Source organism: Lissotriton vulgaris, chromosome 10 (assembly GCF_964263255.1).
Source record: "Lissotriton vulgaris chromosome 10, aLisVul1.2, whole genome shotgun sequence".
Lineage (NCBI taxonomy): Eukaryota > Metazoa > Chordata > Amphibia > Caudata > Salamandridae > Lissotriton > Lissotriton vulgaris.
Window position 1 is genome coordinate 908,767,542 of NC_141698.1, and position 22,281 is coordinate 908,789,822.

Sequence of the window (22,281 nt, forward strand, 5' to 3'; positions counted from 1 at the left end):
GCTCACGAGCGACGAGTGGTGCAGCCTTCCGAGCACTGGAACAAGAGGAAGCTTCGTTGGATTCCCGCTCTATTTATCCATCTGCGGGAGGGCGGGGGCCCGCCCAGGTACGCCCATCCGTGCGCGGACTTCCGGGCGGGTGTCTAGGATAACTTCTTCTGGGCGGGAAGGGCTTGCTCCGGCTACGCCGCTTTGGGCATACCAGCTGAAACACGCCCCCCTCCCACAACGGTTTCCTGGGGGGATCGGGGCACCCATCCATACGTTCGGGGGGACTGAGTGGTCTTCCCTTTCCAAACTCATCCTATACATTAGCACACACACTTGTGCTCATATGTTTGTGTGTAAGCAGCCCAGAGTTTCTTACCCTAGCTAAACAGCATCAGCCTCATCCTAAAACACAGATGCTAGTGGTTAGCATTCTCATTTTCATAAAACCTGCCAAGAGTGAGACTCAGTTCGTGAGATTCACTCACAGTTCAATCTGAAAAAAGGTAACAAAACATGGGGCATTAAATTGGCTGAATCCATTTCCTACATTTTCCTTCCATTAAAGGCAGTAATCCAATTAACAATTACTTAATACAACATGGTTACAGTTTGTTTTTTATGATGGGCCTAACAAATAGGTGAATATGCGAGTTTCAGTATATTTCCTTACATTTTTGTATGAGAATAAAAACAAGTGTTGAGCTCATTAACTCTCAGTTTCCTTAACATCCCTTCACATTTCCCTTCCATGATGGTTGTTCATAGTTCATAACAGACAGCACAGTAACATATGGGTTTTAAGAAATGATTGGCTGATTTGTAATTGTAAAAAAGGATAACAGATATTCAACAACTTCCAGGACTGCAAGATACACCTACTCCCAGAATCTTCTTAGCAAATCAAGCCCTCAGAATTGGGGTTAGAGTCTTCTTAAAGTATCTTCCATAAACACAAACAAAATTGTATTCATGACATTGCAATCTTGTGTCACTGAGGCTTGGCTCAACTCCATTTCTGCATCACCACTGCAATACCTAAAGGATACAAGATCACCCTCCGTTATCGCATCAACAAACCTAACAGCGGGATCATTATCATACACTAGAAATCCATCCAATGTACCACCACAAATGTCAACATCACCCCAGCACTGGAACACCTCAAAATCTGACTTTAAACAGATAGCAAAAAGTCCATAAGAAGCACCCATGCCTACAGTCGTCCAGGCTCACAACCAGCTTTCTGCAACATTCATCTGTAACTTCATCGCACCCCTCACCATAGATGCTAACAATTACATTTTCCTTGGCAACCTCAACTTCAATATCGATGACCAGAATGACATCAACATTACCAACCTCTTTAACGGCATGAGCAAAATCAGGCTCACCCGTCTCCATCATGACCCAACACACACAGCAGGCATTATGCTAGACCCTGTCTTCACCTCCAGCAACCAGATCAGTCACATGAAAAACCTCACCTGAACCAACAACTCCATTGTCCATTTCAAGATTGCCATCTCACGCACCTCTGCCTCAAGTCTGCCCAAAGCCCCCTACCACAGCTGGAGTAAAACCTCAAAGAACACATGCGTCAATGCCCACAACACCACTAATCCCATCTTCTCCAATAACCTAGACAAGAACATCCGAAACTTTAGGATCACCAAATGCGCTGACAGAGTTGCTCCCATCAGCAACAACACCAACAGAAGATCCACCAAACACCCCAGAACCACTAAATGACACTGTAAACAATTGAAACGGATGTGGTGCATGAGCAGGGACACAACCAACACGACCTCTTTCAAGACAGTTGAGATAATAGAAGAAAAGGGCATTAGCCTCATGCATCAATTCAAAATCCAAGAACAGCAAAGAACTCTTCATCGTCATCAAAGAATTCTCCTACCCCTCAGCTGTAACACACAATATTACTCCCTCACAAGAACTCTGTGACAACCTTGCAAACATCTCCTATGAAAAGAATGCCAACATCTACCAAATTACAAACACCAGCCCAAGTCCAGAACTTCTTCAAGCAAACACAGCAGACATCCGACTAACTGAATGGAGCTACTCAGGGGCCCTAACTGTCCTCACCAATATCTTCAACCAAGGCAAAGCCAGAACCCGCCACATACTCACCACCTTGTTCAACACTTGAATTGACATGGGCACATTTCCTGAGGACTGGAAACATGCAGAAGTCAATTCCCTACTAAATAAACCATTGGCGGACCCCTTGCAGACTCATCAACTAGCAACCATCCGCCCTGCACCCATTCCTGGCCAAAGTATGAGAAAAAGCAATGAACCAGCAACTCTCCTCACATCTAGAATGGAATCTCCTTCTCAACTCATATCAATTCATTTGTGCAGTAAGCAAAGCACTGAGACAGCCCTCATAGTGGCTACCAAAGACATTTGAGTACTACTTGACCAAGGAGAGAATGCAACTCTGATCCTCCTAGACCTCTCAGCAGCCTTTGATATGGTCTCCCACCACGCACTCATCACAAGACTGCACAACATAGGCATCCAAGGATCAACTCTCAGATGGATCGCCTCCTTCCTCACTGAAAGAAATAAAAAAAGTCTGCCCTACCCCCCTTCATCTTCAACCCCAAGGAAATCATCTGTGGAGTACCCCAAGGATCTTCGCTCAGTACCACCCTTTCCAGAACTTAAATGACCCCTCTGGCTAGCATTGTTAAAATCACTGACTTAACATCATATCCTATGCCGACCACATACAACTCATCCTCTCCCTCTACACATACAAGCCAGAGGTACTGATTTTCATAAACTAAAGTTTCTCCTGAGATGCATCTTAGTGGCCCTCAGAACACGGACCTACTCTTACTCCCACTATCCATGCTAGGACGACAAGCAAACCATGACGTCCCAGGTTAACTCCATCTCTTCCCTCTGCTTCTTCATCCTCTGCACGCTTTGCAAGAGATTCAAATGGCTACCCCAAAACTCAAGACATACCATCACCCAGGCCCTCATTTCCAGCCGCCTAGACTATGGCAATGCGCTCTGCATAGGATTAGCAGTACAGAATGCTGCAACCATACTCATCCTGGATTTCTCTAGATGAATCTACATTACCCCCTACCTCAGGGTACACCAGTGGCTCCCTGTACAGAAAAGACAGCAGTCCAAGCTCCTGGCCAGCTTATACAACTGCATAATGCCTACTTGAACCACCACCTGAACTTCCATCATTCCACCCGACACCTCAGTTCTGCTTCCCTTTCTCTAACTCTCCTCCTGCATCCAACGTAGCAGATTCAGGGGTTACTTCTTCTCCTACCTAGCAGGAAAGACCTGGAACAGGCTACTGGTTCATCTAAAGACCTTCCCATCTCTACCCAGAGTTATGAAAGTCCCTGTAGACCTGGCTATTTGGTTAATCAACTGGACCCTGCCAGTACCTGGATATCCTCATGGGTGACAAGAAGTGCCCTACAAATCAATTGTTTATTTGATTGAATCCTGCATAGTTTTTCAGAATTTGCATTGGAATTATTATGTGAAATACATCAGATGACATCATTGTACCAAATTAAATGATGGAGGCTTCATTCTGGTAAATATCCCATTGTTAGAGCACATAGAAAACACAACTTAATAAAAAGCAAGCAGCTTTTGTTTGCATCACATGCAGGAGTCATTTAGAGTTAAAATAGGCATAAAATGCCAGAACAGCATTTTGCAGAATTATCCGGAAAAGTTGTGCATATTGCATAATATTGACAAAGCAAATTACCCAAGTTCCAGGCTTACTCTTTCACTGACCATCAACCTTTATGACAAAAAAGAAAGCTTGCATGGAGCAGAGGCATTGTGTAACTTTCTAGAAAACTGAAGTGAATATGTCATAATGTGAAATATGAGGAGTTCAGAATGGAACTTTGGAGAAAATGAGCAACAGATGTATATATCATAATAATAAAGTTAGAATTAGCAACATTTCTTATGAGCGAGATATTAGTTGGACGTCAATGATGGCATAATGATGTCTAGGAGATTGACCGGGATTAGCCTGACAGTCACATTCTGGGGAAACTGTCTTTTTAGTGGTAAGCTATTAACACTCAAGCAATGGTGGGGCAATTGTCCAATTTAGAAGAGGAAATTGTGCTTAATTATGAAGTATAATCTAATACACAGAGGAGAGGAGAAAGGCAAAAAAATAAATCAAGCTTCCAACTTATAAAAAACCACACTCAGGATTGAAAAAAACACACTAATGCACTAACACGTCTCATAATCTCCCACTGCTTTTGAAGAAATGCTCCCACCCATTTGTTGTGGCATTCCACATCATAGAGTATGGTTTCACACCTATTATATATTTGTATGTAAAAAGGTGAAGCTCAGTGATTCGTTTTGAGTTGTACAATTTACTTTGGGATCTGGATAAAGGAAGTTAAACTTTTTTTAAATAGGATACACACTAATATTCAAAGTAGTTTGGGACCCTGGAAAGTATTAAAAAAACCTAACAAGGTGGATGGTCTCAGGGTACATATCACCATGTCATCTTTTTACATGTTTTGTTTGGCTATTAATTCATGCAAGGTATATTTAACATGGGCTTGACCTAGGTCTGTTTGATGAGCTATATAAAGAGTCCTTTTCCTATGCTAAATGTGTAAAGAATTTTATAGAAAAGGACAAAAGGGTTACACAGTTATCTGTAATGTTTTCATAGTGCAACGATCATAACTGGTACACTGGTGATATTGTTAGCAAATTCCTAGAATTAATTCAGAAGTCATTATATTTTTTCACTTTTAGAGAGTAGAATGTTGTGCATTGTTATTTATTGAACAAATATTATTGACTAGCACTCTAATTTGGAAGAGTATAAGGAGCATAGTATGCCCGAGAGTTGAGGTTGGACTTCATGGTAGGGGCCATCGGGTAGTCTGCCAAATTGCTGGACTGGTTTGAAATCAACTATTTTCTCTTACACCTAAAGGAAGAATTTTACCAGAATCTGTTTCAAGAAATTCTCTATCCCACAAGGATGTCAGAGAGTTAGGAAAACCCCAAAATAAATGTAAATGCCTGACGGTAATTTATTTGCTTCAATTGATCAATTACAACTGGAAATAAGAACAAAGTCATCAGAGTGGATAGATCTTTTTGAAATGCCCTAAAACTATTGGTGGTTATTGGCTCTTTAGATTTACATTGCTTAGCAAATTAATTCATAGGTACATGCGACTGAGTAAGATCTCACTATATTCTGAGTTTTTTTAGAGTGAAATGAAAAACGTATGTTTACAATTCAGAAGAAGTAATGTTATGACTTACCACATATCCATCTATGGGATCATAAAACCTTTCAAGGAGCTGAATTGTGGTACTTTTTCCACAGCCACTGCATCCAACCAGGGCAAGAGTTTGGCCTTTCTTAACACGTATGTTAAGTCCCTGCAAAACCTGAACCTTTGGTCTTGTTGGATACACAAATCTGGTGTCTCTAAATTCAATATCCCCAGAAAAATTATCCTAAAAGGAGCAGAAAACATAAGATAAATGATTGCATAGAAAGGGAATAGCACAATTTTATTGGATGTTCTTCTTCCTGTTGTAAATACAATTAAAATAACATTTTGATTCACTTATTCACTTTTACCATTTCCTGACTGATTACCTGTGCAGTGGTGGCCGGAACGGTATGGGGGTAGCAGGACAGGGGATGGGGCAGTGTCTCCTCCACGTGTATTCCAGGAAGAACCGAGGCTCCCCTGTGCCAAATACACTGCTGTAATGCAGCGCTGTAATTGGTAAGCACCAAGCTCCCCTGAGCCAATCACAAAGCTGCAATGTAGCGTTGCGATTGATATGATTGCCGTAGTTCGGCACTCAGATGGGAACTGGGAGCCTGGGCATTTTCTCCACGCAGGCTGTATTGCAGCCTATGTGGAGAACATGCAAAGTTAGCATGACGGTTTGGTCAAGCCAAGACAGCCAGCCAAAGCATCATGCGCATTTTAGAGTGCAGCAACCGCTCCTCCTTCTCGATGTCAAGGGAGCCAAGCCCGCCCAAGCCTGATGAAACTAAAAATAAAATGATAATAACTAGAGTTATTATAATTTTCTTTCATTTTTACACTGCCCTGTGGGCAGTGAGGCTGCACTCCCATGCCTTAGCCGAGGAGCCGCTCCTGTACCTGTGTCATAGTCAGGTGCTCCAAGTTCCTTCTGGAAATGCTTGCTTTGAAAGCCCTTAGCATCTCTCTTGTTCAAACCTCAGATGGGGTGGGGGTTTGACCATCGATACAGCACCCTACTCCACCCTAGCTCCTCCTATTCATCAATTTGGTACAGTTCTGTGTAGATGCACCAGAGTATATGTATAGTATAACTGAGTCACATGATGATATTGATATGGGGTATTTAACCGTGCTAATACTGTGACAAATATTTAGTATTCTCTGGTCTCTTGATACTACTGATAGTGTGCAGAGTGCCGCCACAAGAGTTACTGGATGCTAGTGTTAGTGAGACACACTTAATGTCACTGTTACCGTAAATCATTGGATAGAAAGACAATTAGACTTCTAAGTGAAAATGAGACAATGCTCCCACTATGCCACTGCTGTAGTGGGAGACACTTGATATATGCAATCATGAGGAACACTGTCTTGTTCTTGATGGCGCTAATAATACTAAAACAGTAAATGCACACGTCCACAGTACTGAATTTTATTCTGAAACCTTTCATGGTGAAAAACACTCTTTTTGGCAAATTATACTTGGTAATTATTATTTTTTATTCATTCTTGGCTCATTGTCCTTCCTTGCAGTATCAGATTTTTCTTAAACAGTATTGAATTTGACCAACATTCATATATAAATATATGTAGAAGACTCCCTTTAGAAAAATGTGTTCTTACAGCAGTTGGTGAAAGTATATGAAGCATTCTGTAAGATCTTTTCTTAAAACATCAGAATTTTGACCAGTATACATGCCTACCTAAACTTTGAATGTGAAAAACGTGTTATTTATTTTCTGTATCATACTGCTGAACAATGATGTATAAATGAATGTGTTTTCTTTGGAAAAAAATGAATGATACTCTTGTCCAGCAAGGGGAGCTACTTTATGAGTAAGTAAGGTTGCAATTGTGTTTGCATTTCATTTTGAAAATATAACTACTTGTCATAATTCTGGAAAAATTATTTGATTCCTTCTACAGGTACAATTGTAATATATACAATTTGTAACGGGTTTTCAGTGAGATGACATACTAGTCACAAATGCAACAGTTGGAGTCATTTAGTCCATGGCTATCGACCCACCGGGGGCAATGGACTGTCTGCTCTATTTAGAGATGCCTACTTGCCTGATAGAGATATCTTGGCTACTAAATGATGTGCAGCAATGGCTGCTCCCCTTTATATTAGTGAAGTTTTTTCAATCAAGCACTTTTGTTTAAAATGTTAACTCAACAAACATTTTACCGTAAAGAAAACAAAATCCTAAAAGAGGAATATGTTTTCTCTGTACAAAACAAGAATGTGCCAGTGTGCAGGGCTTTTTCTTCATAGGTGTGAGGAGTGAGAACACCCTGGGCCATTCCTTCAACTGCCACTCTGGTCAGAAAACCTTTTTAGTTGCCTGAGAGGAAAAGGGATTAGCAACAATGTGAATCTTCACGTACAGTGTGACTACTAAGACCATGCACGAAAGTCAGTAACTTGAAGATAAAAAATGTATTGCAAACTCAAAGCCAGACTAATGTAAATCAATCTCAAGAACATACTATAAAAATACAAGTTTCACAAAGGAATACCAGGGTGGAGTATAATATTGGTCCTCAACAGCAAGAAGCAAATAAAAACGATCTGTAGTTGCTATAGAGAAAAAGGAATATAATTTGATGTCTAGACAAATGGTTTAAATCCTTCTCCCCATATATGGAGTAGATTAAAAACATCTGCTACCCACTTTACTAAACTAAGGATAGGGGAAATCCTATTGAATCAAGGAAGCAAGAAAGGTGTCAGCATCAGTACCCCTGTAGAAGTTCTACAGGTAAGAAGTGATGTATATGTTCTGTAGGTAATGAGTCATGTATATCTTGAAACCACACAATCAGAGATGACAAGAGAGGTCTTTACCTCTCTAGGTCTAAAGGGAATCTGACTAACCCCAACAGGAGTTCACTAATAAAAAATACATAAAGAACAGTTGAGAAATATGACCTTGTACTCATTATAGTACTTTTCCTGTTGCCAAGAAAGAATGTTGGGCCAAATGTATGACAGTTTTTAGCAGTCACAAACAGCTAATTGGGCCTTTTGCGACTGCTAAATAGGTCTGTGGCATGTACTAATCCTATTTTGCGAGTCAGTGACCTAATACCAACTAACAAAATAGGGTTTGTGACATGCCAAGGGCGTCCCTTCCAAAATAGCAACTCTCAGTGCCAAGTATGATTGTTTTGCGAACGAAATGTGGTTGCAAAACATTTGCAAATTACTGGTAGTGGAAATTTGGTGATAGACCAGTTGTAAATCTTTTTGAATGCGGGCGCAAATATTTTTTAAAAGCAGTCTCATGGACTACTGCCTGCTCTTAAAAAATGAAACGTTACATTTTACTTTTTGATTTGCATCCCATTTTCCTTTAAGGAAAACGGACTGCATTTTTTTAAACTGCCTTATTAAAAAAGCAGTCAAAGACATGGTGGTCTGCTGACTCCAGCAGGCCACCATCTCCGTGAGAGCTGGCCATTCCCAATGGGTTGCAAATTAAGACCTGCCTCATGAATATTAATGAGGCAGGGCAATTGCGACCCATTAGGTATCACAAACTGCGTCTCAGACACTGTTGTAAATTCCACTTTGTGAGTCACAAATTACGAGTCTCAATTTGCGACTTGCAAAATGGAATGGTCGGACATCTAGCTCTTTGCACTTTGAACACTACTCCCATATTCCAGTCTCCATTTCCAAAATACAGCACATTCATACTGTTTTCCGGTGCTGGTGAACAATTTGCGGCCTAGCGCCAATGCAGGCACACTTGCAACAAGGGTGCTTGCATTATAAGCAGGATTGTTTTTGCACAGGAAGCGATACATTCCTGCGCAAAAAGAATCCAGCACACATAGAAAGAGGAAATAAAAATGAGGAGAAATTATGATAGTTCTCCTCATTACACCTCCTCTAGGAAGGTGTAGCATTGTGGCACATTCCCAAGTCTACAAGTAATGGTAATTCTAAAAATGCCCAAAAATCCTTGGATGTTGTGTGGGAACACCCACACACCACCCATGGAATGCCTCCCTGGGGCAGAGTATTGCAACTCCGTGATTTTAGCGTTCAGCAAAGTTGTCTCTGGATTTATTAAGACACTCATGGGCATGCAAGGGGAGCTTGCATTGCGATAAGTCACATTGTAGGAGTTGTGGCATTTTTGCACCACGTTGCATGGTGGACCATCAAAGCAACACCTTTTCAAATATGACCCTGACATTATAAACCTGGCACTTCACTGCCTCTGAGTAGAGCAGAGAAATCACAAGTTTGACAGGGCAGGGGCACTGCAGATTTACAAAGGTGCTACCCCTACAGCTCCATCCAAACCTAATTGTGGCCCAGTAGCCTTTAGGGACTATTGCTAACATTGTCCCAGGCATTGTCTGGTGAGGAGGATTTTAAGTGTGCTTTGATCTTTATCGGACTTAACTCTCTTATCTCAGGTCACTACGACAAGTCACACGACTAGTCAACATTTTTGGCTGCTGCACTCTTGCTTGTGAATGATAACGTTTGAGATTCAATATGCATTACAGTACATTGCATTGACAATTTTAAAGGAAACATTCCTGTATTTGTACTGGACAGTCTTTGCATTAGAGCAGTTTTAACCCAGTGGCATCACTACAGTCAGCACACCATGGGTTTCATTTCTCATATGCTAAAGGGTGTAACATTGTGTTACAGCCCCATTGAACATGAGGCCTTACCATGAGCGTGGGCAGTAGAGAGATTCTGAACACTTTTTTGGGGCAATAAATGTTGAATGTCACTGAGCATGAACCTTTAGGTTACATGCTAAGTGGCAATGAAACAAGTGAACACCTTTAGGAGTTTTAATTTGATGTTAAATACATTCCTGAAAAGAAAAATGTACGGGCTGATTGCCTATCTTGCCTGCCTGTACAGAGAAAAGTATTGATTTTTGACATGATTATGATAAGTGAGCTGTGGCTTTGGTGAATTCTCTAGAAGCATGCTAAGGAGTTAGTTGTGAAAAGGAATGGAGTTTGGAAAGTCAGAAAGATGCAGAGTTACCGTTAGTTAAGAAGTTCTTGGTTGAGGTTGGCCACCATAGGAGGATACATTCAATGACTGGATTAGCAATCAAAAATATTCTTTTATGATCATCCCAATCTCCCAAAAATGTTTATGGATCAGGTACAGACTAGGGGGCCTCTTACGATGGAGGATTTTTTTCCGCATCCTCCGGGCCGGCGGAAGCCACCGCCGGCCCGGAGGATGCGGAAAATCCTCTGTGGACCCACCAAAGCCCCACCGCCACATTAGGATGGCTGGTGGGTCCTGGTTTCTGTCCGCAGCTTTTCCGCCGCGGTTGGCTTGCAACCGCGGCGGAAAAGCTCTAATATGGTGATGGTGTCTCTCAGACACCGTCAGCCAGATTAGGATGGGCTGTGAAACATGCATTTCCACGACGGCTTTTCTGCCGTGGAAAAGCATGTGTAACTTCACTGCGGGGGCCCGTTGCGGGCCCCCTGGGTGAAGGGGGGTGGAGGGGTGCACATGAGGGGTACCTATGGTACCCCCTGCATTTATATGCAGAAAACGGCAGGCACCGCACGGTGCCTGCCGCTTTCTGCATACAAATGCAATGTATGCATTTTTACCAATGCGGCGGATGCAGCTTAACGCCGCACCCGCCGCAATGGTAAAAATAGAGGATGTGACCGCCAGGGTGACGGTCACATCCTAATTGCACAGGAGGGAACTCTGCAGCCCATGCAGAGGTTCCCTCCTACTCTATGGTGGCGGACGGACTCAGGTCCGTCCGCCATCATAATCGGCCCCTAGGTTTGCAGTGTTATGCCTTCTGCTATTGCATTAAGAACTAGTTTCAAACATTTTGTCATGAATGGAACCTACTCGGTAATTTTTCCTTGTACAACATTTGAGCTGCTTTATTTGTAAAAGAACTTCCGATTATGGAATTCTTCCATCTCTAGCTTGTTAAATTGGATGCAGAAACACATTGCAAATGAGCATACATAATATTAGTTGCATTATGGAAATAAGCAACCAGCTTTTTATGTCTGTTCTCTAGGTAACATTAAAAGGAGTGTACTACTGAATATCAACACCAACAAAATAGAGATGCTAACATATAGATGACTAATATTGAGGAACAAAATATTTAGGAGTAAATTCATATAGGGACATATACATTTACTATTCCTAATGCCAAATCTATGTACCTTGTATATGTAGAGACGATAGTTATAGAATATTTAAACTTACTTACGTGTCAATATTTCTTTGATAGTTTGGACTTCTGTGTCCCAGATATTGTGGATCTGATATTCAGGGGGCACACCCAATAAAAGATACATACAGAAGCATTGCCACACGTCCGAGGTGTGTTGAGGGTTATGTAGTCCTCGCCACCAAAGTCAAAGCCATTGATCTAAAGAGTTCAATGGTTTCGCATTTTTGTCAGAGAAGGCAAATTTCTTGTATTTAGAATTAGGGTCAGTGAAAAACTGGTAGAAAAACGATTAGTAGCTTTATTGACCATTTAAATGTTTTTGTTCAGGCTTTTCCGCAATTTTATAGATGAAGATTCAGCAACAAAGTCATGTTTTCAAGATAAAGATTGTTTTAAGGCCAAATGTGCTCTATATCCCTTTTTTATCATCAAGTTCTTCTGAAAAACAAGGGGTTGAATTCACTGAGAAAGTCTGGCCTTATGTCACTTCTAAATTTGATTGTGAATTTTAATGTGAAGTAACAGAATTGATTTTAGGGAAGTAGGTCAAAAGTGATTGCTAGACAAGTAGAAATGTGTGCTTGAAGATTTGTGAGACCAATGTATTTAGTATCACAGACCCAACTCGGAGTCCTAGTCTTTTTGGGTTATCCACTGAAGAGAACACAAAGAATTTGAAGAATATCAGACCAACTCACCAATACAATATCTGACAATCGAATGTCTTTTTTGGAAATTATAAAATGGAGTATGAAACCTTTCTCAGAAAAACATTTTATGAGAAATAACTCTTGCAGAGAAAGTCTGAGAACAGGTAGTAAACAAATCTATAAAAACTTATAAATGAGGCTGAATCTAAAAGTTATAAATTAGGCTAAATCTAGTGGCATTGGGGTTCATAAATAAATGCAAGAGGCATTGCAAGTTTTAGTAAGATACTTTTTAAGCCCACTGGCAGAAGATAGTGTTTGTATGAATAAGTCTACCCTGCCCTTTTTCTATGTCTCACATACAGACAGCGGTGAAAGCTTCTCATCACAGAGCAGACATCACACAGCACACAACACACAGCATATATATATATACACACACACTTAAAAAGTGGCTATTGGACAAAATTGACTACTGTGTATCTGCCTTTGTATTAACAGGTTTGTCCATATATGGGCCTCATTATGATGTTGGGTGGAAAGCCATCCAACAGCTCGTCTGAGGTTTTTCGCCCTACATCAGAGGTTTACGCCTGACCACCGTATTACAATACTGGCATTTGGAAGGAAACCTGTGGGAGATGAATACTACACTTCCAACGAGCTCATGGAGCCTGTTGGGGCACCATTTGGAAATTTAACACACAAATGTCAGTGGAGCCAGCCTCGACTTCACCGCCAGGATTACAATTTCTTTCCACCTGTCCTTTGATGGCAGTCTGCCCGCTATTAAAAGGCAGGAGCAAAGTGACATTGGGGTCCCCTACCAGGGCCACTTGACCCTCCACTATGGGACCTCAGGTGCACTTGGGGCCCCCCTAAACATTCCTGGACCATGTAGAAGGCACCGGATGGTGCCTTCTACACAGCTCAGCAATGTTTAAACTTTACATGTGGCTTGTACTGCCAGCTGCAGCATAAGCTGCATGGTAAATAATACAGGATTCAACCGCCAACACAGTGTCAGATAATCTGGGAAGCAGGACCTTCCACTCCTTGTCGGGCAGTCCAACTTCAGCCAGAATGCTTGTCATTAATTCCTTCATTAAAAAAATGCTTTTATCCCAGGAGCACCACACTCTCTCTATGTGCTTATCACCCACCTGCTTGCTCATTTGGTGCACCGTTGGTGCCCCCTCAGTCCCCGACCGGAGACTGCTAAGAAAAGGGGGTCCTGCTAGGGGCCCCCATACTCGCTCTCTGACAGGCTTTCTATGTTGGAAGGCCCGGCAGGGAAAACCTGCCGGAGATCAAGTATCATAATCCCAAGGGCGGAAAGGCTGCCCTGGGGATTATGGGTCGGCCTCTGACTGGCCATCAGGCTCCTTGAGCCTGTCAGAAACCAGCCAGAATGACCAGCTGGTATCAATACCGACTGGCTTATTCATAATCAGCCGGTCGGAATTAAAACCGATCTTTGGTCAGAGGCTTTCTGATCGCCATCGTAATAAGCCCCTAATTGTTTTTCACTTTCATTTTACCTATTTATTTTCTGATGATGTGTCCTACTAGGCTCCTTGATTTCCTTTGTATGGGTCAGGCAGTGGAGATGACGGCGTGTTAGGATAGCAGGACGCCAAAGGGTTGACATATCGGGATCAACATACCAGGCAACTACCATAAGGATACTTAGTACTTTTTGAATGAATAAGAGGCGAAATACATCAACCGTACAGGACGGATTTCCTTTGCTTAAGCCCTGAAGAAGTTCTGGTTTCAGAACGAAACGCGTTGGCTGATGTTTTGTCTTTAAATGGATTTTTAAATGAATATTGCAACTGTACATCACGACTCAGCGTCTATATATGAGGACAATTGAAAAGTTGAATAGTCTCTGTTAACCGGATGAGACCAACTTGTATAGCGGTGCTTTTCCATTCAGGACAAAAATGTACTCTTTACCCAAGATTTGGGTGATGCTCTTGGGACAGGGAGCATTTGGAAAGTGCACACTGGATTTTGCAAACAAATTGATTTGGTGATATTAGGATTGGTGCTTTATCCTTCCTTTGAGCGGTCCACTGTCCGAACTGTGGTGGTATAACAACTGCATGGCAGGCCATACATTTACTCTTTTGCAATGCATGTCCTCACATTGCAGCCATTTTAGAATTTTTATTCTTACCATTCCACGATGGAACTGTTCCGCATATTCAATGGCCATATCAGACCAGTAAAAAAGATAAATAAAAGTAAAGCACATGGGAAGACTAAAAGAAACATGTCAGTCCAGTAAAAAATTTCAGATGGCAGGGTCTCCAGAACTAAATAAATATAAAGCATTGGCAAGGACACTACCCGGTCCATTACGGACAAGACCTGTTGGCTTTGACAATGCTAGTCAAATTTGCAATCAACGATAGCAGAGTAGCTAGGTGATGTTGTCAACAATGTCTATTCAGTGTTTGACTGCAGAACTACAATTATAGAGTTAGAAACAGAAACTGAAGTAAGTCTCTTTAGATTTAGTGTCATGGAACTGTCCTCGATCTTTCTCATGTTGCCATAAGACAGCAGAATAAGGTCTGTAAACAGAGAATCCAGAAACAGAAGAGGGAGTCAAAGATTGAGAAATTATTGATATCGCCTGTAATAATCATGAAAATTATTCAAGGGAATTGGAAAGTCAAAGAACAAGAATGAGAAGAACAACTAGTGCGGGACTGACAAAGCAGCAATTTATTAATTGATGAGATCTCTAAGATCAACACAGAGAGAGGATGGAAGGTCTATTATCACAGGGGTCTCTATTGTTTCGAGGAATGGATGGGAGGGGAAGCAACTTGAGCCAGGATTTTTTTTTCTTTTCTTAGGAGGAGAGTACAAACATTTGTCTAAAGAAGCTCTGGTCAAGGAATGTTCTTTGAACATAAATATCAATTGAGGAATTAGGGATTCAAGTTAGGCCATGGAAGCCAGGGAGAAGAAAGCTTGAGAAGGAAAGCACCTAGTTGGTGCAGATCGTTAAAATGTAGTTATGATTGGATAGTAGAAATTCAGAAGAAAAGTGAGAGTGAAGGGTGGACAGAAAGATCAAGGGGGAGAGTAGATTTTAGCAAGCAGCATCTAGGAAAATAAGATACCATTGGAAAGGAAAGTAGAGGATATCATTTGTATTTGTTATTAAAGAGAATAAAGGACATTAGGAAGTATGATACGTGATTAAGTGGAGACATTTTGAGAAGGAACTGGGATAATGGAGAAAAAAAAGGAAGAAAAAGGTAGTAGAAATGAGGAGGGAGGCAAGTGGGGTAGAAGGAAAGGAGAGAAGGTAGAATGAGAAAAGACCTGATGAAGAGCAGGGAGAGTAGGGCATAATTAAGTGATAACTATTAAGAAAGAGGGGTTTTTCCCTAAAGTATGACGAGGCAAAGGTTTAGAAGCTCAGGTTCTACAGTCTTTGATATGATGAGCCATGTCTTCCTGTTAAGGTGATTGGAAATATTGGAATTCGGATCAGCCCTGGGTCTCCTGCCTCATTTTTTAGAGGTCGTGAGGGGAGTTTAACTCTGACTCTAAATAATTTTCTCTGCCTTGCTGTGTTCCCCAGGGGTCACCTCTCAGGCTTACTCTTTCTAATTTATAATATTCAGTATATATGCGCCTTGTTTGGGCAAACATATTTATACCTTTGGCCTTGCCGCAGTAGCGTATACTGATGACACCCAGATTGTGGTGTTAATCTCCAGTAATATGAAGGAAGTGGCAAATTCTTTCAGCTGAAGCATGTTATATATATTCCAGTAACTAAACAAGGGAGAGAAAGGTACATAGTGCTCTTAACGTGTGGGTAGGTTTACCCATGCTTTCTATACCTTTATCAGATTGAATTAAGACAACTTACCAAATAGGTAGTATTGAATCAACATACCAATTGGGTATTGTATGAATTCATTTTAATAATCCTTGAATAGACACTGAAATGATATCAATCATTGTTCAGGAGTGGTATCAAGGGATCATTCTAGTTGGTCCAGATGAAAATCTGCATGGGACGGCTTGAAACATGTAGACCTGGAGAATACATACACATTATATTGTGCATGGGTTTTAATAAAGTTAAGGTTCCTAGTGGCCAGGTATTTTTAAAAAAATGTTGTTCAATACCCTTCCACTATCCTGTTTTGTAATATAGCCTAAACCATCCAAAAAAGTGCTCCAACGTATCAGTTGGTCAGAGCACGTCCCGTCCCGCAGCGGGCGGGAAGAACATGATGATGAAGCATGCCACTAAGGGGCCTTTTGGTGGGTGAGGGTTATTTTAAGAAAAGTAAATATTTTCCCTCAGAAAGTCTTTTTCCTCAGGGAATAACAATACTTCTGGAACGCATGTTATCTTGCTGTATAGCATTTTAGGGCCCTAGTGTAATTTTCCCAATTCATGCCCTTATATAGGTATAAATCACCTTGTCCTTATGTAGACATAAAAATCATACCCATATTTAGACATAGTCCATGCAGTCCAAATACAGACCTGGATACTTCCACTAGTTCTGAAAATCCACAACAATTTCTTGGAAAACTCTGCTTCAGCAGTCAGGGATTTCCCCTTGCTTGTATACTGACTTCGCCAAGAACTCATGGAGTTTTCAAAAAACGGAGACTCTTGTATGACGTTATTATGTCCACCTTTTCGTCAAACTCGGCACCTTCAAGGTATAAATATGCCCGCACTTGCCTTAACAAACACACGGTGGTTTGGAGCAGTTCGACTATCTACTTGCCTGACCCTCCAGCAGATGCACTGAGAGAGACGCTGTCTTTTCTCTTGCCGAGAAATCCAGCTCCAGTGTTTCAAAGCTACTGTTGCGGGTTGTTGGGAAATCGAGTCCTGAGCCTGACCTTCTTCATTCTAAACCAAGATACTGTGCTGATTAGACCCTTAGAGAAATCTTGGATAGATTCTTGGTAAAAAATACTAAACTTATGCTACACCGCACTTACTCCTTCCCTCGTACTCGACTTAGGTTAGGTACATCGGGGTAACCGTATTTTAGAAGCACCAGTTGAGTATTTTTAGTCTTTATTTATTTATGTATGTATTTTATGGCTTAGATACCATACCATGCTTTTACAGTATTATTTTATAATACTCTCCTTGCTGTATGCATTATACTTTACAGCCAGTATTACGATTGTAGCAGTTCATTTCTTCTGCATGAGAAACAAGACTGTTCAATAAATACTTTTATTGAAAACGCCCGTCTCTCTATTTCTCTGCACTTCTGATGAAACAAAGCATGCACAAATGATTGAGTAAAATATCCATCTATTGTTTCCACGACTCTGAAGATACGTTTTATCTTCGGAAACAAAGTTGTCATGTTTATGCGGTTGTCAGAAAGTAAATCCCTTCTTGTGAACTCGAGAAAGTTTCTAGTGACCTCTGAGCTAGCTGGCACTCACAATTAAGTCTAATATATTTCGATAGAGACCTAGTAAACATAAGTCCTACGTCACATATATTATTCCAATGCGCAGAGCCTATTGGGAATATAGGAACTACATTACAATCTATAGACAGTTGGATGAGTTGAAACTGTTTAAAATTGAATTCCCAAAAAACAGAGTTTCTACTGTTTGGAAGGGATGCTGATTTTTAGAAAAATTTGTGGTGGCCTTAGTCCTTTCTGGTCTCTTCCTTTGAACATTGGCAATAAACAGAGATCATTAAATAAACTACAGATGCTGCGGAAAACAGCCTGCCACCTACTGAAAACATTTTCCAAGTTTAAGTCTGTAGCACACTCATTGGTGGAGCTTCGTTGGCTCGCAGTAAGGAAGATAATCTCCTTTAAGACTCTGTGTTTGGCACACAAGGCATTACATGGATACAGGGTCAGAATATCTCATGAATAATTTTAGATGGTATTCTCCCAAGAGATTTTTATGCTCAGCCTTGTCAAGATCAGTGTGTGTCTCCAGGATTAAGAAAGTGGTATGACATGGCTGCAGATTCATCCATTCTACCTGGAATATCTGGAATAAAATGCCCCAACATTTAAAAAAATCAGACTAATTTTTTATGCTTTTGGAAATGCTTAAAAACATGGTGGCATATTACCAAGCAATAGCGATAATTATCGCTATTGCTTGGCTATTGCTTGGTTAGAGACAAAAATTTACCGCTGAGCTGCAGCGATTTTTACCGCAAATAAACCTTGGTATTACCAAGGTTAATCGCAAAGGCGATAAAAATCGCCGCAATGCATGAATATCGCTGAAAAGTCAGCGATATTCACGCATTACCGGGCTAATGCTCTTAGCCATGTTATCCACCTCCCATTGGATATCATGGCTAAGAACTGCTCAGGGCAGGTGTTAGCTTTTGGAGATATTCGCGCTTAGCGCGAATATCTCCAAAAGTTGGTAATAGGAGATAGCGATGTTAGCGACTGTTTTCAGTCTCTAACATCTTGGCACGCCCACTTTGCATGTCATTAGTGATAAATATCACTGACATGCAAAGTGGGGCCCAAGATGGTCGCTATCTCCTACTAGCTGTCGCTAACTGGTGTTAGCGACAGCTAGGTAATAGGGAGATAATTTTATCTCCGCTTTCTTGGCTTTTAAAGCCAAAAAAGCAGAGATAAACCCCTTGATAATATGCCCCACGGTTATTTACTCTCTCCCTACATGAGAGCTGTTCTTAGTGCCTGGTTAACTATAGATCTGAGGCTGGGTGATTCATTTTTGCTATTTACAAAACACCTAAGGGCATTTAGAAGTTTCTAAATCACATCAAGTTATTTGGAATAGGCTTATTTAGAGCATGATCGTCCACTACATAAGCAGACAATAAATATAGCCTCCCAGGTGCAGGATCAACTAAAATGTAGAAAATTAGGAGTTCTAAAGCCTTCCTTGCAACCGAGGTTACAATGAAGTCTGTGAATTTTGTTGAGTGAATACTACATGAAATGGGGTATTAGTAAGGAGGGGTGGTGACCTTCCTTTTATTAAAACAGCAATCCTCATTAGGGTGAATCAGTGAGTTCACTAAATGAACCTGAGCTCAACCCCGCTATCTTTGGCACAGAGCAGACAAGCTCAAGAACATTTATAAAGTATTTACGCAGTACCAAAACAGTAGTTCAAGTCAAAACACAACACAATTTAAAAAAAACTGAGAACATTCTGATAAATAGAATGACAACAAAACAGCAAAAAAAGTGAAGTGGAGATGTACATTTTTAAAGTTCAAGGTTCAAAATAGTGTTAAGCATTAAGTGTAAACCACAATCATATGCTTGTGCTTGACTTCAATATAGATGAAAATTAAAGCCAACCATGATGGAACACAGATCAGATGCAGAAATCAGGTCAGCCGATGTGCTATCTCACTTTGGGTCAAACTTATCAAAGACTTGCATTGCCTTGGCCCCACAATGGGGTGCACAATTAATGCAACTCTTAACCCCTTAAGCGCTGCCGTCGGCCAACGGTCGTCGCGAGCACTACCTTGCCAGTGCTGCGCACGACCGTTGGCCGACGGGCCAGCGCTCGTTATTCGAACGTTCAGCACTGGGTGCTGAACGTTCGACGCAGCAAAGGAGTTAAGTTAGATTTATCAAGCCACACCAGGCCAACTTGTGGGGCCTTGTGTGGCTTAATAAATATAGAGAAATGCAATGCAGCCCCGATCAAAAACTTGTGTTAATCTGCCTCAGGGAGGCATTCCTTCGGTGGAACCATGGGTATTCCAACCCATCCACCCATGGATTTTTGCACATTCTAAGATTTACCATTACTGGTAGACCTGGGATTGCATCAAAATGTTACGCCTAGGTGAGGCGTAATGAGGAGAAATATCTCTATTTTTCCTTGTTACTTCCTCTATCCATGTATACTGTATTCTGCAGTACACATAGAAAGAGAAAAATGCCACTAGGAATCCATTCCTGCACAAAAACAATTCTCCTTACAATGCAGGCACCCTTGTACCATTGTGCATTGTGCACGAGCGCATAGAAAAGAATACAACATTTAATGTTAGATACATTGCGTTCCTGCCCTTTCTTCTATCATGCAGTGCAGCAAGGTGACTCGCTGCACTGCGATGAATGATATTTTAATAAATATGCCCCTTTGTCACTGAAATGGAAGTAAAAAATCATCAGTGGGGAAAGGCACTTGGCTGTGGCCAAAGAGAGCGCAATGTCATCGGATAGGGATTGGGTGAGGTCTTGGTGAAGCAATTAACTTATTGTAGGAAAGGTCATAGCAGGGGAGATTTGAATGTGAGCCAAGAGAAGGTCCCACTTGGGCCAGAAGCTTTTGACTCCTTCGCATGGTGAAGATTTTTATGTTAAGACCTAGTCACTTCTTTGGAGGTCAGATTCTTTCTGCTGGCAAGGTTCCAATCCGTAGCAGAACAGAGCTCAACAAGACCATTTACTAAGCATGGGCTGAAAATTCGTTCCGCTCGCGGAATTTGCAGATTTTCCGCGATTTCGCGATCCGCGAACCTTGCGAAATCGCGGTAAAATCCGAGAATCAGCGGGGACGAATTTTCAGCCAAGCACTTACAGGGTTACAGCAGCAGGTGCAAAAGTTGAAGCTAATTTTTTGTAACCTTTTACAAAAGGGTTACAAAGAAATTAACTTCAACTTGAGCACCTGCTGCTGAAGCCTGTAAGTGCTTCCTGGTGCCTCGTTGCCTACTTGCAACTATTCTCTGACTCTGCTCTGACCCTTGAAGCAGGGTCAGAGAATAGTTACAAGTAGGCAATGAGGCGCCTGTCACGAAAATTAAACCTCAACAGGAAGCACTGACAGATATAAAAACAAGCATTTGCAATGCAATAGGTCTCGCATTAGGAAAGTTTGAGCTATTAGTCTTGTAAATGACAATTTTTTTATTTATGTGTTGGTTTTGAAAATAGCTAAATTAATATCTTTGTCATTTACAATGCCAATAGTTATAACTTTCGCAAATGTGACACCTATAGCATTTGTAATGCAACATGTTTTGTATTTACGTGACTTAGCTGTATTGATATTACAAATTACAATGGCTTTTAATTTTTAAAAATAATTAATACTTAAATAAAAGTGATTTTAATTTATAATGGTAATAGCTTAAACTTTTGTAAATAACTTTTGTGAAGATTATGTTCAGTGTATTTTATTGTGGCGAAAATCCAAGAACAGAAGTGAAATATTAACATCTTTTTGTGACATTTGTAATAAAGTTTGAAACATTGAGAGAACATATTTGAACCAGTTGTTGTTAAATGGTTGTGCAGATTGATGCTGGGGTGGCGCTGAGTGGTGCTGTGGTGGTGCTGAGTGATGCTGTGGTGCTGCTGAGTGGTGCTGTGGTGGTGCTGAGTGATACTGGGATGGTGCTGAGCGATGCTGGGGTGGTGCTGAGTGGTGCTGTGGTGGTGCTGAGTGATGTTGTGGTGGTGCTGAGTGATGCTGTGGTGGTGCTGAGTGGTGCTGTGGTGGTGCTGAGTGATAATGTGGTGGTGCTGAGTGATGCTGTGGTGGCGCTGAGTGGTGCTGTTGTGGTGCTGATTGGTGCTGTGGTGGTGCTGAGTGATGCTGTTGTGGTGCTGAGTGATGCTGTTGTGGTGCTGAGTGGTGCTGTGGTGGTGCTGAGTGATAATGTGGTGGCACTGAGTGATGCTGTGGTTGCGTTGAGTGATGCTGTGGTGGTGCTGAGTGGTGCTGTGGTGGTGCTGAGTGATAATGTGTTGGTGCTGAGTGATGCTGGGGTAGCGCTGAGTGATGATGTGGTGATGCAGAGGGCAGAAAGGAACAAAAAGCACTCTAACAAAGGTCAGAAGGGAAGAAAAACAAGGGAAAAACGTGTCTAACAGAGGGCAGAAGGGCCCAAAAAACCAGTCTAACAGAGGACAGAAGGGCAGAAAAACAAGGGGAAATCGAGTCTAACAGAGGGCAGAAGGGCACAAAAAACTAGTCTAACGGGGCAGAAAGGCACAAAAACGAGTCTAACAGAGGGCAGAAGGGCACAAAAAACGAGTCTAACAGAGGGCCGAAGGGCACAAAAACAAGGGAATAACAAAGGGCAGAAGGGCACAAAAAACGAGT

At 41.4% G+C, this 22,281-nt stretch overlaps 1 protein-coding gene across 1 annotated transcript in view; it reads right to left on the bottom strand.

Annotated features, from left to right (window-relative positions):
* The window catches only part of LOC147688995 (ATP-dependent translocase ABCB1-like), an 856,748-nt gene that overhangs the window by 72,611 nt on the left and 761,856 nt on the right, over positions 1–22,281 (bottom strand). Inside the window, exon 27 of the mRNA XM_086941881.1 lies at positions 5,329–5,526. Within this exon, the coding sequence (XP_086798007.1) occupies positions 5,329–5,526 (198 nt within the window). The remainder of the gene's footprint in view (positions 1–5,328; positions 5,527–22,281) is intronic.